At 40.2% G+C, this 12,524-nt stretch overlaps 1 protein-coding gene across 3 annotated transcripts in view; it reads left to right on the plus strand.

Annotated features, from left to right (window-relative positions):
- Nucleotides 1–12,524, plus strand: part of TTLL5 (tubulin tyrosine ligase like 5) — a 132,495-nt gene that overhangs the window by 115,404 nt on the left and 4,567 nt on the right. For 2 of the 3 annotated variants that reach the window (XM_058025396.1, XM_058025397.1), the window contains one exon: nt 8,087–10,887. In XM_058025396.1, coding sequence (XP_057881379.1) covers nt 8,087–8,127 — 41 coding nt within the window. In that variant the 3' untranslated portion in view covers nt 8,128–10,887. Of the gene's footprint in view, nt 1–8,086; nt 10,888–12,524 lie in introns of those variants that run through there. The other variant, XR_009114530.1, reaches the window with a different exon arrangement.

Genomic DNA, 12,524 nt, shown 5'->3' on the forward strand with positions numbered 1-12,524 from the left:
TACCAACAGTGAATTTCAGGGTAGTCACTCCTCTGTGAATACTTATAATCGAGTGAGAATTGAGAATTTCAGCTCATGTTTCCTACTGTAGAACTGGTCTAGCTGCATTGTGCTAAACTACCCTTTCTGAAGCTGAAAGAAAGGGTTAGCCTGCTATTTAACTGAGAGTATCAGGGCCTAGGTAAAGCCTGGGTTTGGCTAGGGGTGGGTTAGTAGAACCACGGTGGGTGGGTCACTCAAAGCTTCCTGCTGCTAAAAGAGGTCCATATCTCCAAGAACAGTGCTAAATGTTTCCGTGATTAAACTAACTAGAGCAAAAGATTTGTTCTTTAGAACTGGGGGATGATATTTTCTTCAGCTTTGCACCAAGTTACTGGTACGTGTCAGAGGCTGTTGTGCCCAGTTTGTGTCTCAGAAACTACTCTGCAGCAGTAGTCCCTGCTGCAGCAACAGCTGTTTTTCTTCTTCACTCTCTCCATTGATTGCTTACACTAGGGCGCCAATTTCCCCTCAGCAGCAGTTTACTTGGGGTTACTGTTTCACATGTATTTAGTATCTTAGATACCAACTGGAGAGGTTGGACACACGAGGCATAAAGCAAATCACAGAATAAACTGCAAGCATTTAAAAATGGATGGGTGTGAAAAGCTGCTGATATAAAAGAGGAATGAGGCAGAACCTGTGTTAAAACACATACACACAGATGATCAGAAACGTCTGAGAAGCTTGAATAGGCCTTCTCTAACAGCCCATCTGAGAATAGTTATGGGGCTCTGTGAAGAAGCATAAAGGTGCCACGAGTGATCTTACCTCAAGCCACGATGTTGCTCAATGGAAGAGAGAATCAGGCAGTATGGAAACTTTTAACTAGAGTGTCCCGAAGACAATTCAGTAGTGGTTAGTGCTGCAACTGTAAAATAGCAGCTGTAGACACTGTTGTGCAGTGGGCTCAGGCTCTTGAGAACAGATCCTTTGAAATAAAAGGGAAAATAAAAGTCAGCATTTCTGCAAGGTAGCTCAGGATCCTGAAACAAACCACCACTACAATGAAAGTAGCCTCATCTTCATTTCACAGAGGCAGAAGTTTTGGGAGCGGTCTGTCACTGGTGTAAAGAGACAAGGCAGAGAGCCTCATGACTCTATACAGACAGGAATGTAAATTTGAAAGATAGCAAATGGGGGTTATTTGTAGTGTCTGAAGAGACCGGTTCTTAGCAAAATTTGTGGGAGTTTAGCAGGATTTATTCTAATAAAGAAATACTAAGAATTACTGCCTCTAGGGAACATTTAAATTGCTGTGACCTGAGTTTTCACTGAACACCCAGTCGCTAGTGGGTTTCTGAAAATAGGGCCATTATCACATTGCTTTTTTTATTCTGTGTTACTTTGAGGGTCCCTCAGCATGACATTGATTGTTTCCTGTTTTGTGGAATTCAGTTAGTATTATTGAAAAAGGGTGATTTTGAATTAAGGAACCAGTTCTCTTTTCAAAGTTGTCTTCAGAGTATAGCTTGCTGAATAACAGCTAAGATAAGTACTGTAGCTCGTTGTTCAGGTCTGGGTTGTCTTTAGGAGCCTGTGCTTGGTATATGGAGGCTGTGCTTGAGTTCAGATGATGGTCAGGCTGGTAATTTTTGTTTTACTATATATTTTAAGAATGTAAGGTGTATGGAGACATTTTGCCATGTTTTGCTGGTTTATTTTCCTTTCCTCTCTAGTGGCATTAGATAAATAGTGTGGGAATTTGTTTTCTCCAGAAAGTGAAGGTCTAGAGAAAAAAAGTCATTTTTCCACCAGAATTTAGCTTTGAACAAGCTGGCAAGAAATATGAAGGAATTTTTGTAGTTATGTGTCGATCTCAAAATTTGAAATTGTTTCTATTGATTATTTTTCATTTTTGAATATACTAACACAGAGGAGGTTTTGGGGAGACCAGAGGATGAAGAGCACTTTATGAAAATACAGCAGCATAGTCCCAAGCAGCTTCTCTGTTCCTGAATTGGACTCTTGTTTGCAAGAGTCTGGAGATAGGAACAGTCTGAAAGTATAGTTAACCCCTCAGTGCAGCTGTAGAGTAGATGCTTAAGTTGATTTTATTTGGTTTGGTTGGATATGCAAAGGTTACCAGCAACTGTTGAGTTGCTGTATGAGTGACACCTGTGTTCTTTAGGCTTTTATCCTTCATTTGCTGCCAACTTCTTTAAAGTTTGTGACATTTTTATTTTAAAAGCTTCAGAAGACAGAACACCTCTGGGGTTCTGTTTTGCTGTGACGGAAACATAAGGTACTAATAAACTATATAATTACAAACATGAATCATTAAAACTGTGCAAGACTTGATGGCTCCAAGCTTGACAGGACCTTCATCTTTCCTTTATCAGACTGATTAACAGTAATGCAGTTCTATTGTGCTGATGTTTATGTTACTAGTGTCCACATAACTTTTCCACTGTGTCTGCTGGGAGGAGAAAAAAACCATAAGAATTAGAGGTCAAAATTAATAATATGCATTTCAAGTTTGACAGTGAAGACTGCTAATTCATGCAAAGTCTTGGATCTCTACCTAGTCTGGTTGAAAACATGAGTCCAAAACTAATTTATTTGTATTTTAGTTCTCTGGATAATACTTGAGGCAGAAAGCGAGTGTCAGAACTCAGTCTGAAACTAGGGTGAAACTTCTTGAGCGAGTTGGTATAGACTGGATTGTATTTCCCATGATTCTTAGTGCTGTAGCTGTGCTTAGTTGCAGGGTGATGAACAGTTGTCTGTTTATTTTAGACATTCACCTGCCCCTGTATCTGCTTGAATGCCAAGTCCACAAAGTATGCAACTCTTTGAAATTGTGTTATCATCTGTAAGGGCTTAAAACTGCATCCTGAACTGCAAAGAGACTAGAAGAATATGGGGATTAATAAAATGGTTTGGATCTAATCCGTGTAGAAGACAGGCTGCTATTCTTAATTTTCTAGTGATACCCTTCTTTAGGCTAAGGTGGAGAGCAGTTCCTGAATGCCATCGAAATATGATGGCTGTGTAAGCAGTGTGGTCCAGTGTGGAGCAGTGAATGGAGCCTGCTTGTAAACCAGTGACAGTAACGAGCACTTTTGTACTCACTCACCATCTAATATGCTCTAGATTTTTTTCATTTTACAGGAAATCTACAAGTTGACTGTCTATTTCTGAAGTTTTTTTATCCAAGATTATTGTATGGACTTTCAAAACAAGGTCATATTGTTAGATGTCGTTATTGGAGACCTGAAATTAGAGTTAGCATTGGAGGTGCTAAGTCTTGACTGACTGTTGCCTACCCACAGCTTGAACATTATTCTTGAAGTGCAGCCTCTTTAGATTCATTTAGCAGGTGTGCAAATGTACAAGCTTCTAAATTGTCCTGGTCCAGGAAAAAAAAGGGCAAGTAAGCACAGCAGGCATGTAAACAAGACACATACAAATACTTAATATTTTTTGCCAGATCTAAACAAGCAAAAAAAAAACATGTGGAATTTGGAGATTCTTTTATCAATGAGAATGTCTCAACTCTCTTGGAGCATAAAGGGTGGGGTTGGGATGTAATATGCACTGTTACCACTGTGCATGGCCTGTGTCAGTCTTCCAGCCATTTGTTACAGTGGGGTGGAATTCCCAGCTGCCCAGCCTTGTCCAGACTTCCTCAGCTTCTGCCAGGTTCCCTGCAGCCTTGGAAAGCAGCAGATTGTTGAACACCAATGTGTTTATTTTTATGTTGTTACCACATTCCCAGGAGGAACCTTGACTATGATTTCAGCTGGTCTCACCACACTGTCCAAATCCTTCATCAGGAGCAGCTGGGAATAGAAATCACTCCGGTTTCTACACAGCACATTGCTGGTACACTTCCTCCTTCTCAGTAATCCTGTTAATTCCAGTCTTCATTTGCCACTCTCCTGGTTCTCTGTGTTGTTGCTGTGACTGACTGCACAAATGGTCTTCATTTCAAAAGATGACCTTCAAATGGGCACCTCAAGTAACCTCTACCTCAGACTGCTTTGAAGACCCAGGCACAAGGTATCTTATGACACAAAAGAGAAACTTTTGATGTCACTTCATTACTTATCCTAGTCCAGGAATGGAGTCATGATGAGCTCTTCCACATAAATCCTTTCAGAACCACCTGTCTGGCTGAGAAGCTCTGGGTGAATCATTGAAGAGGGAGCTCCTGTGTGATATCCAGCACTTTGCATCAAACTTTTTTGGTGCAGCAGAAAAGAGATACTGACAGCAGCTCTGTCAGTATCTCTCTGTAATGCTGTCTCCATGCAGAGAAAGGATCATTGAGAAACAGAATTAGTCCCTTTTATCATACTTTGGAAAGCTGGGCTTGAGTTGAATCCTACTATTGTGCCTCCCTTTTCGGGAGGGCAAAGAATCAGTTACAATGGAGGATATTTAGTTGCACATTTGTTCTTAAAGTTATCTTCCTAAAGCCATTGATTTTTTAAAGCATCACAAAAACATCCTGAATAATTTCTCTATTACTACTGACTTCCACAGTTTTATAAAGAGAGCACACAGGAAGGGAGTAAAAATAATTTCACTCCCTTCTTTAATTGATCAGTCAGTCCCAGGTCAGATAGTGACACACACACCAAGCCTCTAGTACCAGATGGGCCTGAAGGGAAAGGAGAATGGTAAAGAGGCTTTCTTATTACCCCATTTCTTAGTGCTCTTTGGAGGGGCAGGGAACCATTATCTTATGACTAACAATGAGCAAATATTGATGTTTTGAATCACTACCTTTAAAACAGATACAAGTTATCAGCAGGACATGACTATGTTTGAGTTCTGAGAAAAGTGTATGTAAGTCTCATTAAGCCTCAGCAGAGTGTAAAGTGCTGCCAGAAGCAGCATTCCAGGCCCTTCTCAGATGAGAGCATCCAACTCAGCCATCGCCTCTCAGATAGAACTGAGGGTCGGTGTTCGCTTCTAATCATCAGAAATGACATTTAGTCTTTCACTTGTGAGAGCAGCCTGCCTCTCACATCTTTACTCAACCTTTTGCCTTTCTTTTGTCAAAGGAAGGGTTTTTTTCCTGTTGCTGCTGATCTCATGCCACTGAAAGGACATTCCACATCTCAGGACTCTTCCTGAGAAAGCAGGAGAAAATGGAAAGAACAGTCTTTAGAGTCAGCTTCCCTATCTAAGAGCTAGAACTCAGCTTGAATTTTAGGAGCCTTTTCTTCTGACAAACTCAGAAGCAGGAAAAGTGATGGTTGTAGGCAATTGGGATTTTTGCCTGACGGGAGGCTTGGGCACTGCTTGTTCTCAGTAGTGAGGTGATGGTGAGCTGCCTGTGTTTCCTTGCTGTCTTGGAAATGTCCTTCAATATCAGGTGTGCAAAGACACGGGAGAGGTTATATAATATTTTGGCTGCTTCTGTCTCACATCTGGTCCTTTGGCATTAGGCTACCTATAGAGGGAATGACTTTGCCCATCCAAATTGGATTTTGTTTTAATCTGGCATTGTTTTATTGAGGCTAAAAATAGAAGCCAAAATGTGTGTGAATAGGCTAAAAAGTGTATCTGAAGTTATGAAATGAAATGTGGAGAAGAACCAAAGAAGAGGGAGCCACAGTGAACCAGGGAGTAGAGAAGTGAATAAGAGAAATCAGAAAGAAAGCTGTCAAGTACAGAAGGGCATTAGCAGTGGGGATGAGTGTTACATGGGGAGTAGGAAGGCTCATGCTGACTTCCACTGGTCAGTGAGTCTGCTCGCTGCTTTTTTATGCAGGAAGACTTCTCTGGAATACAGTTGTATATACTGTTCATGGCATACACATCACATTCCCCACACACACTCAGACATCCAGACCTCGCCACCCCCCAAGAAAATTTTCATGACTTGGAACTGCTGCTTTCTCTTGCCTGCCTGGTCCAACAAGTCAGGTTGAAATTGTGCCCAAAATATGGGGGAGGGAAGGCTGGCTTTCTGTTGTCAGCTGTCCTGGCTTGCTAGTGTCAGTCACCCGTAGATATAAATAAACCCCATGTATTTATTGCCTTTCTTAGTTATCCTATGTATTATCAAGGGAATGCTGGGCATCATTCTAAGATCAGAAATTCACTCTGGAGTAAAAAAAAATTTGAATTTCTAGGATAATCTTAGCTTTTCAGGGAGAAAGAAAGTTCCTGCTTTCAACATTAGATTCGGGAGACTTCAATAAAGGTGCTCAGTTCTCCTACAAACTTTCTGTGGGTAAGATGAAACTGTCCCAACTAGCTGTAAAAAATATTAGCATGGGCTTCTGACTCAATACTGTCACCTCGCCTTGTGCTTGTTTCTGTCTTATTCCTGCAGCTTGGAAGCACACTAGATTAGGTGCTGGTTTGTGAGCAAGGCTATGTACACCTGTGCTGGGGAAGTCTATATGGCAGTGAATTTCAGTGTGCAGATATCTCTTCAATGACTTCATGCAACTCCTTTGATTTTTTTTGTGATTCAGAATTCTATCCATAAAAGGGAGGTAATCCTTTTCTTCCCACTGTGACTGTTCTGAGTTTTTGAGGTGCAGTCATGGGTGACATAATAGTGTGTAAACATGTGGACAGACATATGGGCAGATACTTTGACACCTCATGGCAGGCAGAGAATAAAGGAGGTTCATGCTGTTGTACGTGGTGATTCACAGCAATGACTCTTTATCACTGGGGAGAATCAATCCTTAATGTTGGCTTCTGTCAGCAATGAGCTCTTTTTCTGTTCCCACTACTCAACCAGAACCTCCAAATACTCAACTGCAAGGAGGTGGAATGCTCACCAATAGCTTTGAAAACTTCAGAGCGCTATATACATTCATTTTTATGAAATCACTGAATTGGCAATGAGCACCACTCTTGATAGGAATGTCCATATTTACTTGTAGACATAGGAATGCCCTTCTCTGTGCTGAGTCCTCAAGGTACAAGAATGTACAAGAACTCAAGGAAAGTGATTTTAACTCAGTTTGTGAGAAAAGACAAACTGTGCAATGCATTTCTCTAGGAATAGGAAGGCTCAAACATCTTCAAAACGGGAAAATGAGGTTGAAGTTGGCTGCCTTCTCTCATGGGCCTTTGTTTCCTTAATTTCAGCATATTGCCAAGGGATATGTTTCTGGACGGGTATCCTGCCTTAATGCACATGGTTGACAGTTTGGTTCCTACTTCAGTTTTCAAGCTTTCTGTGTGGTGACGTAGCTGGCAATTCCACTTTCTAAACGTCTTTCCAGATCCTCTGTGTTATGTGATGTTTGGCTGTATGCTGTATGTTTCAAGGAGAGTGACTGTATTTTCTTTAAATATAGCAATATTTTTAATAAACATCTCTCAACAAATGTCACTCATGTTTAGGAGCAAGCTGATGTGCTAAATACACAGGACAAGCTCTACCTACTAGATTAGCTGTAAAATGCAAGCTGTCCAAAATAAACTTGGTACATTTCTAAGTGTTTTGGTTTTTTCTTTTTCAAGGGCTAAGTATGTTTAAGTAAAAGAAGTGAAGATGGCATTGACGTTTTCCCATAATATGCCTAAATAGTAAAATGCTGCAGTATGTAGAAGTCAAAACTGTTTCTTTATAATAATTGGGTGGGGAAGGGAGCCACATTCCATATTCCCAATTTGTTTCTTTTTAAAGATCTACCTTTCACACCCTCAGCTCTCCTGCAGCAAGGTCCTCAGCATGTGCTGGAGTGGGGAAATAGACTCCCATGCAAGCAAATGAGTAAAAGACCCAAAGAAAGAGATAAAGCATACTGATAAGGGAGAAAGATTTAGAGGAGGGTGCATGTGAAGAGATGAGTCACATGAGTAGGAAGCAAGAGTGAAGAAGGTATTCTGGTGCTTGAAAGGAATACCAAGAGTACTTTTTCACACAGTAGCTTACTAAGTTAGGTTTTGTTATACTGGTCTCTGATCTCATCTGTTGTGGCAGAGAGGTTGTGTGGTAAGGACGCTCAGGTTTCTGGTGATGGCTGAGATTTGCAGAGCAGGGCATCAGTTTTCCCCGTTGAACAGTCCTCCATGATTACTCGAAATCTTTGAGTAAAAAAACTTTGGTTTTTTTTCCCAGCTTCTACTCGCAGAGAAGGATTAACGCAGAACTCCAGGTGAGGAATCCCAAGAGTTGCTTCAAGTATGGGACAACGGAAGAACCAGCAGCAGTGACTTCACACCATCACATTCTCATATCAGGCAAAAAAGAGAGAAGAGGAGACCTTGGTGAGAGAGCAACCCACTGAAAAGAGTATCTAAACATCTGTGAAAGCAGATTGTGGTGATACACCTGCAAGCTGAGATGAATGAATGTTTCTGGGAGCTTCTGCTGCTGAGTCTTTGTCCCTTCAAGGGACAAATCACTAACTGTGAGATCTTTCTGTAAGACAAGAGATCTTTCCTGCAGCTGTTCTTCCTAAAGTCCAGGTTTGAACATAAAGTCTCACTTGCTCAGCCATTTCAATCTGTTCTAGTCTGGTAATAGCCAAGATTCCATACTTTCATCACATGGCAACCATCAGCAGAGAAAAATATTAGAACGTGTGACTGGAGATGTCCGTGTTGGTTGCCATCTTGAATTTTGGCACAGAGCCATAGAAATTAACAGTTTAAATAAAGTAATTTCATTTGTTTGTTTTGGTTATAATTTCAGTTATTAATTCACACGCCCAAAATATTTGCTGTTGTTATACAGGACAGGATTTTAAATCTGTCTTTGTTTCACTGTAAGATACTTGTATTCTGTGTAGCTTATTTTGTATTTTGATTTCTGTTTGTTTAGACTTTGTAAACTTTTAAAATCGGCTGATGTTTTCAGACCCAGGCTTGAACCCCAAGGCCCAGGTGGCTCTTATCAGTTGCAATAGTGTCTTGGTGAAGGAGTTCAGTTAAAATTTGCCTAGTGTTATGAAAATTAGTTTGCTTATGTTAGAAAACAATGTCAGCAGCTGGAAATTGTATTGGAGAGAAGATCCATCCATCCTTAAAATGAACAGGAAGCAGCTTCAGCTCTGGCTCTTTGTTGGTGCCAAGTTAAAGGAAAACTCAGTATTTTGCAACTTCTCCCTTGTCCAACAGCAAGGGGTGTGATTGATAGTTCTCAAAGGTAAAAAATGTTCTATTGCTTGTATCAGAGTCTTCAGAGATTGGATTCAACATCCTGTTTGATCTCTTTTCTTACTCCACTTTCCTCTGTCTTTTGTAGTTTGTATAGTCAGTGTTAAGAGGTCATTGAAATCTGTTGACAGGTAGATAGTCATCAACCCAAAGGACTGATAAAAGAAACTATGTCAGAGAGGGAAGGTGTTTTCTCTTGAAACTATTATGTTCATGTTCACTCTTGAATTCCACATATTTTCTGTCACTCAAGACCAGACAAATTGTGAGAAGGTTAAATAATTATGTTAATACCTTATTAGTTTCACCATCACTCACTTCAGGCATGAATTAATAGGACAGAATATGCATTTTTCTGTTTCTGGTACACTCACGCATGTGACACACTGAATACTTCACTTGTCTGAAGTGCAGCTCTCTGATACAGCTGTTCCCTTCCTTAGCTTATCTTTCATTTCCATTAGACAGTCATGATCACGTTCACTTTCTTCACATTTTTGTTGGCTCATGATTAGTGAAAGTTTAGTTGCAGAAGTTATTTCAGACTTGTGCACATTCTTAGCAGCTGTGGGCTTCAGGACCGTAGGTCTGTCTTCTTACAGCCTACTCTGCTATGCTGATATTGGCTATTGCCTCCAGCTCGGTCAGAGGGGCTATTTCCATGTAAGATTGAGCTTCAGTAAATAACAATTCCATTCCTTTCTTCCTCCCAATGGATCTGAGTTATCTTTATTCCACTGGGTTTTATATACAGGATTCAGTAGCTGTAGGATATACATCCTTATGGACCTCTCATCTCTGCTTTTGTTTACTAGTTTGTTCAGGTTATCACAGCCACTACTGAAAACTGTAGAGAGGTTTGTAGGATAAAGACTTAGCTCAGGAAAGGTGATTGTCTTATGGTGGGAATCTTCGTCAGAAGCAACATTCTTACATATTTGTCGAGAAAATTACCAATTAGTGCTGGCTTATTATGAACACAGGTGAATTGTTTTGTCAGTTTTGCCAGTCTTACACCCACTTATTTTGGGATAATGATGTGAACTTGGTTACAGACATTTTTCCTCAACTTCTTTGTATTGCATGTTAGATGTAGCCAACCCCCACATCTGTAACTGTGATGACTTAGTAGCAGCATATTAAATATCCTGTCTCTGAGATTTTTTTAAATATTCAGGAAAATGCACAGTGTGATAAGACCCTTATTTTGAAGGGATGCATTTTGTCAGGAGCAGTGAGGACTTGCATCCTTTTCCCTGAGAAGATTTTTCTCCTGCTTCAGATAAATGAAAAAAAACAACCCAGGAGTCTCAAGACTGGTCCTTTTCCTGAAGCCAAACACCTAGACCATGAATTCCTGTTTATTCTCAGGATGTGCTCAGCCAGAGCATCAAATGACATAGCAGTATTCCTTTGTCTTGAGCATCTGCTGATCCCATCTCTGAACACAAATGCTGATACACTGGGAACATGTGCAATAGAGAACAAATTGTATGATTCCAGCCGCTTATTTCTTCCACCTCCCTGTATTTTTCAGCCTGGAGTCCATATGTCTGTGCATGGTGGGTACTGTGTACTGAAGAGTAACACGTATTTTCTCTCTTTGCAGCTCTGCTACCTCCATGTCTGTCCCTTTCCATAAGCCTCTTAGTGCTGCAGTTAAGAGATTCAGTGGGGAAGCATAGGACTGTTTCCCACTCATCTTGGGAGAAAAGGCATTTTACAGGAAGTGTTTTCTTCCACAAGGGAGGGAAGTAGAATAGCAAAAAATAATAGTTGCACAAGGAGAGCACAGGTATGTGTTCCTCAAGTGTGGTTCATTTTTTCTCTGTATTCATCAGTGGTTGCATCAGAAGTGTCCTTCTTCACTGCAAGACAATTACTAATAGAAAACCCCAACAATCATTCAGCATCTATCTCAGTGCTGACAGTGAAAAATTTTATCAAAGGATTCTTCTGTGATGTTTGTATCACTTCTGACTTACAGAGCCTGTTCTAGTGACAGAGAATGAGGCTTGAAAGCAATAACGTGCACATCAGAGTCCTGGAGGCTGAGCTAGTGAAGAGTTCATACAGCATTTGTGCTTTGTTTAGGTGATGAGCATACCATGACATAAAAATTAAGGGCAGGGTTATAAAATTCTCTTCCTTTCTGGAAGAGGTGACTTGTGCTCAATTAATGAAATATCAAGTTTCCTTTTCACATATTTTATCTTGACCTTTAAAACAGCCTCACAGGGCATGTGAGTGCCATCAGTGGGAAGATCATGTTGTGACCCTAAACAAAAACCACTTAGTCTTAGATGCCAACAAGATATACTGAAATTTCTATTCTCAAGACTAGGTATTTTTTTGCACAATCATGATTTCTTGGGCATGCTCCTTACTAAGATGCCTGCAAGGTCAACAGATATATCTCTGATGCTGTTCCACATTGTGGATGGAAGTTCTGGTGTTTACTTTGTTTACTAGTAGGAATCTCAGTGCTGTGCCTTTTCCTCATGACACTCCATTTGCATGGAGTTGAATGGCTGGCAGTGCTAGACCATTCCTCTTTCCCTGAGGAGCTCATTGATGTGCAGATGGCTTAACAGAACAGACTTGGATTCTCAGCATGCATTCTCTAAGACCTGTACCTTGTACTAATACAACACTTCCTGTAATTTTGGATTATTTGCTGGAAACAAAAGTAGTCTGTCTCCCATTTTATTTTTTAAGATTTACTTGATAAAACTGCCAAAGACTTTTTACCTCAGTCAGTTCTATATTTGCTGATAATCCTGGGGTCACTGTTTGAATCTGAATGGGTTATTTTCTGGTGTATAAATAGTTGGATTTTTTTGGTTGCAGTAAGTGGCTGATTGATCCTCTTCAAATGATTTCCTTTCTGAACACATTGTTCTCATGGTTCTGTCATAAGTTTCTTCCAAAAGAAGCTGCTGAGCTGTACTTAAATCTGGGGCTGGGCTTTTTTTTTCTTCTAGAACCTCATGTTTCTAGAACTGAGACATCCTTGTTTACACCAAACATCAGGAGAAACTTAATTTTACTTTGCAGAACTGAGATTGCTTATACCTGCAGCTTAACATTCATAGTTTTCTTCATGCAGAAAGTAATTGATTGGAAAAGAGATGAGGAAGAGGTATGTAAGGGAGAAGTTGAAAAAGGAGCAATAGTTCACTATCATGCCCGCTAGAAGTAGGAGCATCAAATGAAACTAACAGATACAAGTTTCAAAGGAAAAAAATAAAGTGGGGAGAGATAGCAACTTTTTTGCACAGTATGTACTTGACGTATGGAATTCCTTGTTACAAGATGTGAATACAAAAAAAGAGTACATGGTTTGAAAGGACAAGTAGACAAATCCATGAAAAAGTAATCTGTTAGGGCATATGAAA

Source organism: Melospiza georgiana, chromosome 6 (assembly GCF_028018845.1).
Source record: "Melospiza georgiana isolate bMelGeo1 chromosome 6, bMelGeo1.pri, whole genome shotgun sequence".
Lineage (NCBI taxonomy): Eukaryota > Metazoa > Chordata > Aves > Passeriformes > Passerellidae > Melospiza > Melospiza georgiana.